The following is a 17,470-nucleotide window of genomic DNA, read 5'->3' as shown; positions in this document are numbered from 1 at the left end:
TAGATTTTTTTTTCAGATTTTTCGGTTGGGCAGTTTCTGAGAATGGGTTCGTTAAAAAATTGATCACTTTCAACCCCCCGCACTCCCCACCTTTTCAGCAAATGCCAAAACTAAGATCGGCTTCGAAAATTACTAACCGAGACCTTTAGTTTGATACCCCACATGACTACATTTGATGAAAAAAAACTTACACCCACCTTTTGCATGTATGGGAACCCCCCCCCCCCCCTTAAATTCGACGTAAAAGGATATAATCACTATATTCGTGAGCGTTCACAATTCGCACCTTTCTACCAAATTTCGCTTCAACCGTCTCCGAGAAAAATGCGTGTGACGGACAGGCAGACAGACAGACAGATGCCTAAGGCTGGCAAACCGCCAGGGGAACCGTCCTCCTATAGACCCATATGTCTTCTAGACACTATGGAGAAAATGTTGGAGCGGGTTATTTATAGTAGGCTACTCCCAATCGTCGAGACCCAAGGGGACCTTTGAGATAGGCAGTATGGGTTCCGTAAAGCCAGATCAACCATTGATGCCATCAAAATGGTTACTGGCTTGGTCGAAAATGCAATTCACGGAAGGGGTTGTACCAGCAAATATTGTGTGGTGGTCACCCTGGATGTGAGCAATGCATTCAACTCGGCCAATTGGAACCTTATACGAAAGTCTTTGGCGACGATTGGTGTTCCCACCTACCTCGCCGCTATTATAGATAGCTATTTGGATGAGCGAACACTCTGATATAATACCGATGATGGACCCAAGGAGTACGTTGTCTCCGCAGGTGTCCCACAGGGCTCTGTACTGGGCCCACTACTGTGGAACATCATGTATAATGATGTGTTTAACCTTCCGGTTCCGGAGGAGGCCACGATGGTGGGTTACGCCGATGATATAGCACTGGTTGTGGTCGCAAAGCATCTCGAGGATGCTGAGTTGTACTTAAGCGAAGCAATCAGTGTTGTTAAGGATTGGTTAGAGAGTGCTGGACTGGCACTCGCTGAGGAAAAGACGGAAGCGGTTCTCATCACTAAGCGCCGCAAAAGAAATTACGCCTGCAAAAAAGCATCCACCACTAGTATGGCTCTCGCAAGGATGATGCCGAACGTAGGAGGACGGCGGCATACTTGCAGACTGCTCATAGCCAGGGTGGTGAGTTCTATCATGCTGTATGCAGTTCCAGTTTGGGGAAACGCGCTGCAGGTTTTAGGCAATGCATATAAACTGAGTACGGTTTACAGAAGAACAGCCTTAAGGGTGTGTTCTGCCTTCAGGACCTTCTCAGACGATGCAGCGTTCGTCATCTCGGGAATGATGCCAATTGACATCCTGGCAACCGAAATGATGAACATTTATAACACCATATCCATCTCTCCCTTATCGGAGGTGAAAAAAGCCGAAAGAGAGAGATCCATAAGCAGATGGCAACAGCGTTGGGACCAGTCAGAAAAGGGTCGTTGGACTTACAGGTTGATCCTTTCCATCAGCATGGGGAGATCAATTACAATCTCACCCAGTTTCTCACCGGCCATGGAGGATACCGTCAATACTTGTACAGGTTTAAATTTGACACCTCACCTAATTGTCCAAACTGCGACGGGGTCCCAGAGGACCAGGCGCACGTATTCTTCCAATGCCCTAGGTTCGTGGAAGAAAGGAGGAACCTAGAGGAAACTCTAGGTGAACCGGAAAATTTTGTCCGGAGAATGGTAACTTGCCAGGAAGACTGGGGTGCGATCATTTCCATGATCGAAGTAATCCAGGAGAAACTGCGAAAAGCAGAAGAAGTGAGGAAAGCGCGGTTACGAACCCCGCGGGAAGACGGAAGGAGACCTAGCTAAAGTAAGCTAACTCCGTCCCGTGATGTAATACCTATAGGTGGTTCCACGGGGTAGGAGGGGGAGTCGGGGGTGGTTTTAGTGGGTAAAAATCCCACACTCTGGCGTGCCCAGGCAGGAGTCTTTTGAAAATTTCCACCTCCTTAAACAAAAAAAAACACGGACAGACAGACAGACAGACATTGAACCGATTTTAATAAGGTTTTGTTTTACGAACAGACCCTTAAGAAGTAGAGTGTACAAAAAAGTGAGTCAGAACTCGGGACAAAAAAATCTGTCCCTCTGAGGACCTTAACGACATAAACCCAGCCTTTTTTTTAATTAAATAATTAAATATATATATCCATCTTAGCGAATTCCAATTGCTCTAATATATACGAGAACCCGAGATCAGGTGAAGTCACGATGAAGCCTATATGGTGAAGGTGATTCAGCACTGGGCAGACTGATACTTCCACGCAGCTATCTACTTCGGTTTTAACACTTTTGTTAATTTTAATAAGAAAAATTCATCTGTTTCAGGGTATGACTCATTGTATTATTCTTATCTGGATTAACAATCGGTATTCAGTGAACTATTGACACGTTTCCTCGCCCCATTGCATCAATAACAATAGCAAACATACACAATATTCTCCTGTAAAAATTAAGCTGTCCCGCAATTGTTTAGCTTTATAAAGAAAAGTGAAAAGAGCACGCATACTGGCTTAAGATACTTCCATCTACGTGGAACAATTTAAAATTTTTAAATCGCTCAATGAACTTTGCTTATGTAAGCAATTCACTGGGTATAGTTTCCGTCTAATTTTAGAACTAGGCAGGCAGGCACTCAACCAGAAACCAACCAAGTCCATTCCATCTATCCAGCGCTTCAAATTCGTGTCCATGTTTATCGATACATTTCCAATCTAATTTGGAGTTCGCCGAGTTACAATCTTGCACTACGAATTCTGATAAACTCCCCATTCCGTTTCAATTCCAGAGAACACCTGTCGATGGAATCTTCGTATGTAATCTAGCCATAATAAAGCTTAAGGCCTTATGCAATGTGGACTGGGTGAATCAGGTGATATTTGTTTTGATGGAATAGACACAGTCATAGGCTGAGGTGAGGCAGCTATCAGGGGCAGTAGATTCTATGACGAACAGACCCCGTCATCATTGATATATCGCTTTATCGCATTATTCATTCTTGCAAAGAACATTGAAGTGGATTTTGATAATCAATAAAAGATGACAAATTAGACGAAGTTTGTAAACAATCGATTTTTCATTGGTACCACACGAGATACTTGAATTTTAGTCACATAACTTTAAGGAGAATAATCTTTTCGGACCCCCGCACTCCTCCCCTTTGCAACTAACGTCAAAACTAATATCGTTTTCAGAAAATACAAATCGAGACCTTTCATTTGATATCCCGCGCGACTATAATCAGTGAAAAAAAATATTACACCCCCCTTCTGCATGTATGGGGAACCCCCTCCCTAAATCCAACGTTGAATTATGTTACTCACTGCATGCAGTAACATTCACAGGTCTCACCTTACCGCCAAATTTCATATCAATAGGAGTAATCGTTTCTGAGATATAAGATATGACAGACAGACAGATGGACAAACAGGCAGCTACCGCCAATCTTCTCTTCGATGAAGAGGTCCTGGAAACTACAAAAAATAAGGCTCCTGACTTGAATAGTTTCCCCAACAAAGCCCTTAAAGAAGCAGTGAATATGTTTGAACTCCTTACTTTACTTTGCGGAGAATTTAACCTCCTCATGCTCCACTGACGTAACCATCCTAGCCTTCCAATTCCTTCCAACAACCTCTTCAATTCTTCCCTTCTACTTTTTCCCTTTATGAACCACTTGTTCTGCCCTGGAATTCAATACCACCCACTCCTTGGGCCGCACTCACGATCTCTTCCTTTGCAACCTCCCCAAGCTAAACACCTTTTACAATATCCTGTCCGATCTCCTCTCCTGTTATATTCCTTCTTCCCTTGCTTGCCTACATTCGTACCCAACTTTCACAACGGAGATTTTTAATATCATTCGCCTGAGATATGCACTGCGGAAGAAGTTCCGGGCTTCTAAGAATGACTCCCACCTTGCTCACTTTGATGTTATGCGCTCCACTAGGAAGTCAATGGTTAAAAAAGAGCATAAAAGGTACTTATTCTCTTATCTCTCCCTTCTTCTTTCAATTTTGCTGACTCCACTGACAACTCCCCACAACAATTCTGCGACCTTTTCTACACATACTTCTCGTCCGTGTTTTCTCCCTCGACCATTCCACTCTCTACGCCTCTTCTGACTGCAGACTGCTCCGAATCTCTCTCCATCCCTCTCCTCACATCTTTCTTAGTTAAGGTCCTCATTGGCAATCTTTACCCCAACGTCGGACCTGGCCACGATGGGCTTCCTAACCTCTTCCTTCTTAACTGCAAAAAAAACACATTTCCCTCTCCCTGTGTATAATCTACAACAAAAGTCTAGAAGAATGCTACTTTACTTCTCTGGAAAGAAGCCCTTATCATCCCTATCCTCAAGAGCGGAGACTCTTCTCTTGCTGTGAACTACCGCTCCATCTCTCTTCTCTCCTCTTGCTCCAAAATCCTCCAAAGATACGTTAACGAATGGTTGACCGCGCACTTCGGTCACCTCATTGTCAAAGAGCAGCAGCATTTCGTGAAGAATAGATACACGGCTTCAAACCGTCTGGTCTTTCCAACTTTGTTGCTAAATACTTGAACTCACGACAGAGGCACATGCTATTTATACTGATTTCTCCAAAACTTTTAATACCCTTAACCATACGATTCTCCTCTCTATACCCTCACTACTCAACTTCCCTCCCTCAATCATCTCCTGGCTTTCCTCCTATCACTCATACCATCCCGGTAGAGTTTATTTTCATGGTTACTCATCTCGTTCCTTCTCTGCTTCTTATGGCGTACCCCAAGCCTCTATACCTACATCTCTCTATACCTACTCTTCCTGTTTTTTATCAATGACCTCGTGTCCATCCTCACCTGCCCGTGTTTGCTTTACGCAGACGAAATTAAGTTATTTGCCACTGTTTCATCTCCACTGGACTGTGCTCTCTTGCAGTCAAACCTTGATAATTTGGTCCTTTGGTGTTCGGTCAACAAGCTGAAACTGACTATCAGCAAATACCACTGGATGCGCTATTCACTTAAACCCTCCCCAACATCCTTTTCCTATTCCCTTGGTGGACAACCCCTTTCAATACTGATCTCCATCCAAGACTTGGGTGTAATATTCGACGACAAACTTCGATTCAATGCCCACTTCGTTAACATCATCAAAAAAGCTTGCCTGGAGGAAAGTAGGATCCTCCTCAATTCAGCCCTCCTTAACACTCTTCAACTCCCTTGAATATTGCTGTGTAGTCTAGCTCCCTTCCGCGTCCGTGGGTGTCGCGCTCTTGAATTCACCGGGACCCTCTTTTACAAAAGGAACCTTCCTCGGGTTGACAATCCACCACGACTCCGCACCTTCAATCTCTCCTCACTGCACCAACGCCGTATCTTCCTTGATATGTACCCTTTTCAAACTCTGTAATTGCCTGATGGCCTGCTCTGTCAACTCGGATATTACTTTCCGCACCGCCTCTCATAACAAACGTAGTGCGATCATTTTTGAATTATCCTTCGCGGAGCTCGAGATTTGCTTTCTCTCCTCGATCCCGAGGTTTTGCCTATCCTATAACACCCTAAAGCTTGGGTCCTTTAACTCTGTCTCCTTCTTTAGTTGTAAGCGTAAGGTAAGCCAATTACTTGCTCCTCCCTCTGAGGACAATATGTAATAAGAAATTTGTTTTCTGTATATTGTCTTCAGGCCCAATTTATTTACCGAGGGTATTTACCGCATGTCTTAACAAGGGTTCCCACAGAGTGAAAAAGGAGAGGCTGATTCTCATACTCAACCCAGACAAACCTCTAGTTGAACCTTCATCATACAGACCGAATTACCTTCTAAATAATACTGGCAAATCATTTGAAGGAATAATCTACAACAGATTACTTCCGATTGCCGAAAAGGAAGGTGGTCTCTCTAAGAACCAGGTTGGTTTTCGAAAGAAAAAATCTACGACCGATACGGTTAACCTAGTGGCTAACATAGCTAAAGCGGACCCTCGAAGAGGACAAATGCTGTGCAGTAATAACAGTTGACGTGAAGAATGCCTTCAATTCCACCAGGTGGGCCAAAATACTAGAGGCTCTAATTAAATTCAGAGTGCCGAAGTACCTGGTACGAATTATTGGCGACTTTTTGATTGATAGGCTTCTGTGCTGCAATTCAGATGAAGAAATTAAATCAAACCAAACATGCGGAGTTCCACAAGGGTCCATCCTAGGACCACTCATATAGATAATTATGTATAGCGAAGTACTGACGTTAGATTTCCCTACTAGCGTGGCCGGCTTTGCCCACGACATTGGGCTGACTATTGTTGCACGCCTCCTCGAAGAAGTTGAGATTTACGCCAATGAAACAGTTTACGATATAAGTCCTGGCTGGAGAATGCAGATCTATCGCTCGCAGAACACAAAGAATAGGTCTATGAACATCAAAGTTAGGACACAGATAATACGTTCCCAGCCTGCGTTCAACTATTTAGGGGTAATGATCGACCAGAGGCCAAGTTTCAAATTGCATGTAGAGAGTGCAGCAGGGGGTAAATAACACCGGAACATTGCTGGCGAGAATGTTACCAAATATAGCAGGCCCTAGGCCAAGCCGTCGCCTCCTTGTTTCAAGGGTGGTCAGCTCGATACTACTTTATGCAGCCCCAGTGTAGAAAAATGCACTGGAAAAGGAAATATATAGAAGAAAAATTGGACCTGCATATGGCTTAACTGCATTCCGAACATGTTGCGCCTATCGAACAATATCCGACGAAGCGGCCTGCGTGGTAGCAGGGATGATCCAAATTGACATTCTGACGGGAGAAGGACAACGCTTTATTTGGGAATGACAAGTCGGCATATTGTCCAATGGACCCGGACATCGCAGAGGACGTGTAACACGTGTTATTTCAATACCCGAATTTTGCAGTTAAAAGAGCCGCATTGGAGGCTCAAACTGTCACAAACTGTCAATTGATTTAACATCTAGAACGACGATTGATATGGGATGGATTTAATGTTCCTATATACGTAGCATGTTCAAAAGCTAGCCTAAAATAGTAATTGATCTTCACCTCTTTCAAAAAGTCCTCCTTCTATAGAGATACACTTGGAAGGGGACTGTGATTTGATTGTCGTGGCGCAGGAACCAGGATTGAAAAAATCATGATAACCTAATCAACTGCCAACTCTCGAGGAAAGCTATTATTTTTTTACACTAACAACACTCAAGTCGACGTGCTATGGGATGTGGCAACGGAGCGGGAAAGTAGTCACGCGGAATGTTGAATAAAAACATCAATAAGGATTATATCCTCACTTCTGATGTGGTCATGGCGTATTACACCACTAGTACAAAGAAACATCTTTGTCTCCATTACCACGAGGCGCCGTTCATTGTCTCTTTTAGTCAGCTAACACTCAGAACCATAGAGGGCGACAGGGCGAACTATATGGCGGTAAATTTCGCACTTGAGACGTTCGTCGATAACAAGGAATTCCTGTTGTGAAACGCCACTTCATCCATGTTGCACTAATGGGTTGATGTTTCATGTAGTTGATTTTTTGTTGATTTAGTCCGTCATTTTCGTTGATTAGCCGACTATGACTCCCTCCAAATAAGTAACAAAGCTAATTTAAAGCAACTTCTCTACAACGCCTCATGCAACACGGTTTATAGCGAGATCTAAACTGAATGGAGTTTTGGACGACCGATCATGAGACTAAACATTCAACTCACTGAAAAACCCATACAAAGGTCAAACATCGATGGCTTGATATGATGATTTAAGAATACCGAGAGAGAGGAGTCGCTCGAGCGATACCCATAATAATATAATAATCGTTGGCGCAACAATGCAATTGGATGAGGGCCTTGAAGCCCTTCATTCAAGACAGTAACGGTACAGTACAGGATTGCATTACCCTATAGGAGGCAGTGTGGTCAACACTGCGCTCACCCGAGATTATTACCCTGATTTGACAACTTCTCATTCCCAGCTGAGTCGACTGGTATCCGACGTCAAATCACGATACAAATCCCACTGCCACCAGTGAGATTTGAGCCGCGACTTTCCGTACAACAGCGTTGTGATCTAACCACTGAGCTATCCAGACCGGAGCCAAGACTTTAACCGGGAAAAGTAGCAAAACCGATTTAAATGAACCGACCCTACTACTGAATAAAGGTTAAAGGAAAAGAAGATCTAACACATCACGTTAAATTCGGATTGCTCACTAGTTAGAGCACTAACCACCGAATGAAAATTTCCATGAAGTCCACTCAATGAGTTTTTCCAAAAATTCCTTCTTGCTGTCGTCTGCACACCCTACAGTAAATGACGCGCTGTATTTATACTAGGTTGGGGAAAAAGTAATGTCGTATTTTGTCAATAGATGGCGACCCTTAAACATATCTTGTATAGTACTTATCGCATACTAGTGGTGTAATACGTCATACTATACGGCGATTTGAAGACGACAATCTGGGCTACAGGTGTCTCTTTGACAGTTTTATGATCATACGTTTGAGTCTCAGGTTATAGCGCGTGAAAGATGGAGTCCACCAAGCAAGGAATTCGTCATATTTTACGTTTTTACTACCTGAGAGGTAAAAATGTAACGAAGGCGGCCAAAAAAAATTGTGAAGTTTATGGGTCCGATACTGTAACGATTCGCACAGCACAGCGTTGGTTTGATTGATTTCGTTCTGGTGTAGTGGATGTCGAAGATACACCCCGTACGAAACCGATAAAATCGTCGAAATCATCCAAGTAGACCGGCATGTGAGCATTCGCTCGATTGGCCAGAAACTGGGTAAGGACCATAAAACCGTTTGGAACCATTTGCAGAAGATTGGATTCCAAAAAAAGCTGGATGTTTGGGTGCCACAAGAATTGACGGAAAAAAATCTCTTGGACCGAATCAACGCCTGCGATGCACTGCTGAAACGGAACGAATTCGACCAATTTTTGAAGCGGATGGTGACTGATGATAAAAAGTGGATCACGTACGAAAATCTCAAGCAAAAAAGATCGTGGTCGAAGCGCGGCGAGCTGGCCCAAATCATCGCCAAGCCAGGATTGACGGCCAGGAAGGTTTTGCTGTGTGTTTGGTGGGATTGGAAGGGAGTCATCCACTATGAACTGTTGGTGCTCTGAGGTGGCGGGGAGGAAGGCGGGGCGGCAACCCTGTCGGCTGAACAAAAACCAAGTGGCCGAGGAGAACCTCCACGTGGTGGCACCGGGAAACGCTGTATCGCATTGGCCGTGATGGAGTAGGCGAATGCCCCAGGCTTAATTAGGGCGATCAGACCCGAGTCTGCACAGGGACTCACCGGAAGTGGCTTCGACCGCGAAACCTTACCAGGGGTATACTGGTACCATGGGAACCGGGGTAACCCCTGGACTCATATACTTCGGGAGAATTTCTGTCGTATATGAGTACAGCTCGGTTGTTTGCGGTTGGCCCCCTAGTGGGAGCTTCATGGGGGTTTTTGGTGATGCTCTAGCGAGAAGAGACCTTCGGGCCTCGGCGTGGTGTTGCGTTTCAACACGGGTGCCGTGCTCCTTAGTTCGGTAGAGATATAGGTAGGTCTTGCATCCACCAGTACGAATGCTAAGCCATGCACTTGCATAGACTGGTACCGTTGTTGCTTGTCACAGCGGGGCTCCAATTGTGATCCCAAAATTAACCCGTGTCTTAAGAAGACCGTAGGAATAAGTCTCCACGACAGGTACCTACGTTAAAACCCCAAGGACTTAACTATGAGTTGCTCAACTATGCCCAGACCCTCAATTCGGTCCTCTACTGTGAGCAACTCGACTGTTTGAGCAGGCGATTGACCCTCCACCTCGGACACCACCTTGTCGTGGTGGGGGAGCCTGTAGTAGTTTACTACTACACTAAGGGTGTCCAAAAATATGAATATGGAAACGATGGAGTTAAACTCTCCAAGTGGTAGGAAGTCACAGACTTCGAATCCACCCGCGACCATGAGCAATCATGTCGCGGCCGAGGCGCGGATTTTGGAGGCCTCACCACATTCATATTCGCCTACAGATCAATCTGTAGAAGGCATGCTTTCCGACTCAGTGGAAAGTTTGCACTTGGTGCCTACGGCGAAGTTAGCCAGAAAGGAAAGTACGGAAACTCAAAACTCTCAAATTGGGAGAAACTGGAAATCCGACTACGGCCGGCTCGTCCGCGGTACTACAGCCCAAATCTACCCGCAAGCGGAAGAGGAAGGCCCGGCGTAAGGGAACTTCAGCCACTAAGGAGGGGGGACTATAGGCTGAATCCTGCCTGTCAGAACCTTCTCCATCATCCTTACCGGGAAGAGCGGAAGAACGGGAAGCTGGTGACGTGGACGCTACTGGTTTAACGCCGGTGTGTGAAAATGGATCCAAGCGGTTCGGACACCGTGAACCTGGAAAGGCCCTAAGCCGACGGCAGAAGAGAATACTGCGAAGGAAGATGAAGCACCTTGGGAATGAGAACATGGACGTGGCTGTACCACTAGGCGCGGTAACGCCCAGAAAAATCGGACGCAAGGAAGCGGAATCTCCGGCGGAAGGTGGGGATAAACTGGAAACCCCGGGGTATTAGGACCGGTGTGCCCCCCGTATGGGGGCTCGCACTGAGGAAGAGACTAGAGAGTGAATCCTACCTGCTAGTAACTTCTCCTACACCTTCCAAGGAACAGGCGGAAGGAAGGGAAGCCAGAGACGTGAACGGAACTGACTTGATGCCAGTTCGAGTGATCGAATCTATGCAACCCGGACACCGCAAACCAATTAAGGTGCTAAGTGGAAAACAGACGAATGCTCTGCGGGATGAGATGAGATCTTTCGTGGATGAAAACATGGGAATTGCGGTACTTCCAAGTACGGCTTTTCTCAGAGAAATCAATCACGAGGGGATCGAGTCTCTGGCGGTATGGTGTGGGGGAAACTCCGTCATACGCGAACTGCCGGATACACTTCTAACTGTTTTCCATAAGACAATAGACTAAGTTTATGTCGAAAAACATAAAGATTGGTCAAATCAACCTGCAGCATGCCAAAGCTCCCTCCTACCTGTTGGCAGCGAGAATGACAAAGCTACAGGATTTCCCCTATATCTTTCTGGTGCAAGAACCGTGGGTTCGATTTAACAGAATCTGTGGCATTGGATCAGTAAAGGGGGCTAGGATCTTCTACGACGAAAGATCCATAAGACCGAGAGCTTGCGTCCTGATGTCAAGACGGTTAGAGGCAACTATGCTGAGACAATATTGTTCCCAGGACTTAGCTACGGTCATCATACAATACCAGATAAATGGCGAGAGGAAAAACATCATAGTTGCCTCCGCTTATTTACCCTATGATTCTTTGTATCCTCCACCGACGCAAGAACTTAGGGATCTGGTGGCGTATGCAGAATCAAGTGGTCTCGAACTCTTAATAGGTTGCGATGCGAATGCTCAACATATTTGTTGGGGCAGTAGCAAATGCAATCCAAGAGGAGAGAAGCTATTTGATTTCATCACTTTAGCTGGTCTTATGACTGCAAACGTAGGGTGCGCCCCTACGTTCGTGGGACCGAGAAGAAGCGAAGTAATTGACCTAACAATCTGTACCCCAAAATTGTTAGAGTTGATTACACACTGGCGAGTGCTAGACGAGGTCTCACTGTCAGATCACCGATATCTAGAATTCAATCTGACAAAGAACAGTCTGCAGTACAAAGACGGAACCCTAGGAAAACGGATTGGGCAAAGTTCAATGAACTTCTTGGCAATAAAGTACAGTTCCCTAGGCGACTAAGGACTCCTTTGGTGCTGGAAGATGAATTGAAAACTCTGAATTGCACACTTTTAGAGTGCTATGAAGAGGCTTGTCCTAATTCCCGAGGCCAAAGCGGTAAAACGGTTCCTTGGTGGAACCGAGAACTGCAAAAACTCAGGAAATCAACCAGGCGACTTCTAAATCGTGCTTGCAAAAATAACAAGGACGAAGACTGGTTAAATTTCAGGAACTCACAACGTGAATATAAGAGGCTCGTGAGGTGCTCGAAACGAGACTCCTTTAGAGGGTACTGTGAGGAACTGGAAGGCGAAAGGGAGACTTCAAGGCTGTGCAGAGTCCTCAAAAGGGATGAGTCGGCCAAGTTGGATTCTCTTAGAAAACCCGACGGTTCTTTCACGAGCTCCAGACTGGACTCAGTACAGACCCTCCTGGAAGTACACCACCCGGGAGAACGGGTGAGAGAAGTGGTAGGGGGAGAGTTGACGGTTCTTGCAACCCCTTCAAAACGCAAGCGCTGCAAGGGGAACTGGAACACTGCGAAAGCGGTTGTCACCCATGAAAAGGTGAGAGCTACCATACTGTCCTTTGAACATTTCAAAGCACCTGGCATGGATGGCATCTATCCGGCAATGCTAAAGGAGGGTATGGAGCATTTAGAGCGACCTCTAAGAAATATTTTTCGAGGATGTCTTGCTCTGGGCTACGTGCCTTCGTCTTGGCAACAGGTTAAGGTAGTTTTCATACCGAAACCTGGGAAAGATGACTTATTCTAATCCAAAGAACTTCAGACAGATCAGCTTGACTTCATTCTTGCTGAAAGGTTTGGAGAGACTGGTGGAGCGTCACATTCGTGGAAACGCACTTAAGTCACACCCACTTAGTGAAAACCAACATGCTTACCAACGTGGAAAGTCCTGTGAGTCTGCTCTTCATTCTTTGGTCACAAAGATAGAGGATGCAACTTTGAATGGTGAGTACGCGATGGGGGTGTTCGTGGACATTGAAGGGGCTTTTGACTGTGCGCCTTTTCAAAAACTTTGTGATGCCCCCAGAGAGTATGGTGTTGATGATGCTTTAATTAAGTGGATCCATGCTATGCTAACGCAAAGATTGCTGTGCGCTGAGGTAGGGGTCGATCGCTACCTGACTACGGAAGCAACGAAGGGCTGCCCCCAAGGAGGTGTGCTTTCAACGCTTCTGTGGAGTATGCTGATCGACTCATTGCTTTGCGAACTGCAAAATTTGCCAATACACGCTCAAGCTTATGCTGATGTCGTGGCTGTACTTGCTGTTGATCGGGATCTTGGAACGGTGTGTAGGAATATATAACGTGCCGTTGATTTCATAGACAGCTGGTGCCTCAGACATGGTCTGTCAGTTAATCCAAATAAATGGTTTTATTCACAAAAGGAGAAAACTGGATGGACTTTGCCTCCCTGAGATGAGGGGTACTACCCTTCAACTCTCCGAAGAAGTGAAATATCTGGGAGTCACTCTAGATAAAAAACTTCTTTGGAACAAACATGTATGGGTAAAGATGAAACGAGCTCTCACAGCTTATGGGCTGTGCAGACGGACCTTTGCCTCGACATGGGGACTCAGGCCTCATGTGGTAATCTGGATATACGTTGCCACCATTAGGCCGATGTTCGTATACGCATCCGTAGTGTGGTGGGCTAAGGTGAGACAAAAAGGTTTTCAACCTAAACTAGCCGCACTGCAAAGAACTGTGTGTCTGGGTATCACTGGTGCCATGAGCACGACATCCGGCGGAGCTCTGAATGCACTACTCAATTTGCAGCCCCTGGATATATTTATTCAAAGCACTGCAATGAGAGCAGCTCATAGGCTAATTCGATTAGATCTATGGGAAAACAACAGATGTGGGGGGCACAGAGCATTGGAAGAGTTACTGGGAGGACTGAATCCAGTTCTTACAATGCCTTCCGATTCTCGTGTCCCCATATATCTGTTTGGTAGAAGATATGTAGTTACCCTGAAGCGTAGAGAGGACTGGGAAGACCCAGAGGAATGCGTGGCGGGATATACGGAAGTCTTCTACACCGATGGCTCAAAAACAGAAGAGGGTTCTGGAGCCGGAGTCTACCTCTCGAATAAAAACGAGAAGTGGGCTTTTCCTTTGGGACAATATGCCACGGTTTTTCAAGCCGAAGTTTATGCGATCCTAAGGGTGGCAAACTGGGTGATTGGCGAGCGGTTGAAGGACAGGCGCATCGCAATCTGCAGTGACAGTCAAGCTGCACTGAGGGCATTGAGCAGTCCTTTGATCACCTCGAAAATCGTTCAGGAATGCAGAAACCGTTTGAACTCTATGTCTAGATTCAATACGGTGGAACTACTCTGGGTACTTGGTCACTGTGACATAGAGGGAAATGAAATCTCGGACGCTTTAGCGAAAGAGGGATCAATCTCCCCTATGCCGGGACCGGAGCCAGCAATTGGGGTATCAGTAGCATTGGCTAAATCTGTTTTCGAAAACTGGGAACAAGTTTCCCATAATGACAGGTGGCAGAGCTTAAATGCTGCTCGACACACCAAACTTTTCCTGCCAGAACCCTACATACGTACCGCAAAGTTTATCCTGTCGAAAAGCAGGAGGACTTGCAGGTGTATTGTGGGCATTCTGACAGGCCATAATTTACTAGCTGGGCATATGTTCAGAATAGGAATGTCCCCCTGTAATGAGGAAGCGGAATCCACGGAACATTTCCTATGTGAGTGCCCCGCCTATGGACGCATCAGGCATCAGATCTTTGGTGCCGATGTCCTCTAATTGCCTTCACTCTAGTTGCCTTCTAAATGGTAACAAGTTTGCGAACAAAACGGCGCATATTTGACTTAAATAAAGCCCAAAATCGATCACAAATACGACATTACTTTTTCCACAACCTAATATATTTCCTTATAATCCCCTTCATCTTTCCTATCTCCGTGGAGACCACCAATTTTATGGCATCATACGTACAACACTTAACGCCAGGAATTTCTTGATGGATTGGAAAATAAATTCATCGTCGGAAATGGCACTCCAAGCACAAATTCGATATTTTTAGAATTGTTTACAAGAGAATCTCAGCATGGTTCGAAGAAAGAAGATACACTCAATCGACTATGAGAGCTCTCCTCAACCTGCACCGCCTTCCGGTATCTTTTCATAAGCATAAACGGTCTTCAATCCAACCCACTTGAAGCATACAACAAACAACAGAGCGTAGTCCTGCAAACTCGGCCCAGGTTAATGACCAAAAATTCTTGGACAAATGCCTCCGTAGACACATTGAATATTTCATGAATTAAAGTCCATTCATTGCTCGTTGGAGCGAACATTGATGCGGTGGCCAGGCAGTGTCGCGTTGAGCTCTGCGAACAGTAGCGCTCCGCTCGACTTAATCAATTGTGTGCGATTGCTCTTGAACTTGTTGCTTATTGAGGTCAGAAAATGCCAATTGAGCGGCGACTAGAAGGCGTCTCTGTACCAGCATTCCTATCCTCCTACTGACGTCTGAACTTCGTAGAACGTTGGCAAAATACTCAGATAACGTATCTTTTAATTTGTCTTTAATCTTTAATTACCTTTATGGTGGCCTTCTGAAGACTGATCGCTCCGCGGCACCCCAAGTCACTTTCACTCTCACTCTTGTAGTACGACAATGTCCCATCCTTCAGGACGATATAGCGCGGCTGCCAGCCGTGGATATAATTCGTCCACTTGCTCAAATATCCTCTTAATTCCGGCGCATCATCGTCCACGAACTCCCCGTCCGACTCATCGCTGTTGGATGGGAAGTTCCCCCCGCTCGTCGCAAAACTAGTGTTCACGGCCGGGGGCAACAGCACCGAAACATTCTCCTCTGCCATTTTATCAATTAGTTCAGATAAAATCTCGGTTCCTCTAGTTCACATGAAACTTAGCGCAAGAAACGCATCAACAAGGCACTTCCTTCCACCAGTGCACGCGTCCTGAAGCCCGAACCCGATGGGAGTCTGAGGTGTTGGCAAGACGTCGCCTACGAGTCGCGAATGCAAAACACTAGAAATTCGATCAAGGACGACTTCGCGAGAACTGCCTTTTCCCTGCGGTGAGTGGCTGTTGCCCGGCCGCCGCACACCCGTTCTCTTATCGAGTCTACGCAAAACGCCAGCGGTTTTATCAGTTCACGGCACGCTGTGTCATCGTCATCGCGGATGTCTTCTGAGCCGATTACAGCCAGCACATCGCATCGCAAAACGAAATCCAAACAACAAAGCCGAGTTTTTCCCTTGCGCTCGCTCCCTAATTGAAACCGAAAACAATTTGCTCGAAGCTCCGAAATCTGACCGACAGATGAAAACACCACGGCAAACACACGAACTGCACACAATCGACTGGAAACGTCAAAATAATCAAGTTGGCCAACTGTCGGGAGTGAAAATTGAGACAGAAAATCCAGTGCAGTCCACGTGCGCCCAATGCAATTGCGACGGTGAATTTAAGGTGGTGACTTGATCATGTGCAGGGAATTTAACGAGAAGGAATTGTATTCGTGGAGTAAAAATACTTCAAATATTTTTCGAGGTTCAGAAACTACCAATACCCAAATATTAAAAATACCACTGAAAAAAGTATTCGGGCAAGTAACTTACTTTACTTTTATTTGTAAATAATATTTTGTGTGAAACAAAACCTTATTAGAATCGAGACGGTGTCTGTCTGTCCGTCTGTCTGTCTGCCTTTGTTTTTTTTTTTTTTTTGTTGAGGAGGTGGAAATCTTCAAAAGACACTGGTCTGGACACACCAGCCTGTGGGATTTTTACCCACTAAAACCACCCCCGACTCCCTCCCTGCCCCGCGGAATCACCATAAGGTATTACATCATGGGGCGGAGTCAGCTCACTATAGCTTAATCCCATTTCTCTAGATTTCTCCTTTCTTCCACAAATCTCGGACAGTGGAAGAATACATGCTCTGGGTCCTCTGAGACTCCATCACAATTTGGACAGTCGGGTGAGGTCTCCAATTTAAACCTGTGAAGATATTGGAGATATCCTCCATGTCCCGTGAGAAACTGGGTGAGATTATAATTAATCTCACCGTGTCGTCTCTCCAACCACTCCTTGATGGCAGGAATGAGCCTGTGAGTCCACCGACCCTTTACCGAACGTTCCCACCGCTCTTGCCATCTATTTATGGATCTCTCCCTCTCAGCCTTCTTCGTCTGCAATAAGGGAGAGATTGGCTTCGCATGGTATATATTCGCCATCTCATCTGCCAAGAAGTCAATCGGCATCATTCCAGAGATGACGAATGCTGCATCATCCGAGACAGTCCTGAAGGTAGAGCATACCCTCTGAGCTGTCCTCCTGTAGACTGTATTCAGTTTGCTAGTGTTAACTGACATCCGCAACGCCTCGCTCCAAACTGGGGTCGCATAGAGCATGATTGAGGTCACCACCCTGGCTATAAGCAACCTAGAGGTATGCCGTGGCCCTCCCACGTTCGGCATCATCCTCGCCAGGGCCATACAACAGTGGATGATTTGGATTTCACTGCAAGCTTAAGGGCCTTATTCGGTACTCCGTCCAGGCCTGGCGCTTTATTGTCTCCTATGCTACCGCAGATATCCAACAGCTCGTCTCTGGTGCCTGGCGGAATTGCCGTCACATTCAGAGGTGGGTGGAATGTGTCGG

General features: G+C 45.9%; 1 protein-coding gene across 1 annotated transcript in view; it reads right to left on the bottom strand.

Moving 5' to 3' along the window:
- The window catches only part of LOC119648179 (ceramide transfer protein), a 98,203-nt gene extending 82,032 nt beyond the window's left edge, over window positions 1-16,171 (bottom strand). The window contains exon 1 of the mRNA XM_038049759.1: window positions 15,377-16,171. Within this exon, the coding sequence (XP_037905687.1) occupies window positions 15,377-15,661 (285 nt within the window). The 5' untranslated portion in view covers window positions 15,662-16,171. The remainder of the gene's footprint in view (window positions 1-15,376) is intronic.
- Window positions 16,172-17,470: the final 1,299 nt, after the last annotated feature.

Source organism: Hermetia illucens, chromosome 2 (assembly GCF_905115235.1).
Source record: "Hermetia illucens chromosome 2, iHerIll2.2.curated.20191125, whole genome shotgun sequence".
Taxonomy (NCBI): domain Eukaryota; kingdom Metazoa; phylum Arthropoda; class Insecta; order Diptera; family Stratiomyidae; genus Hermetia; species Hermetia illucens.
Note: the sequence above shows the minus strand (reverse complement) of the source record. Positions and strands in the feature narration are given on the sequence as shown.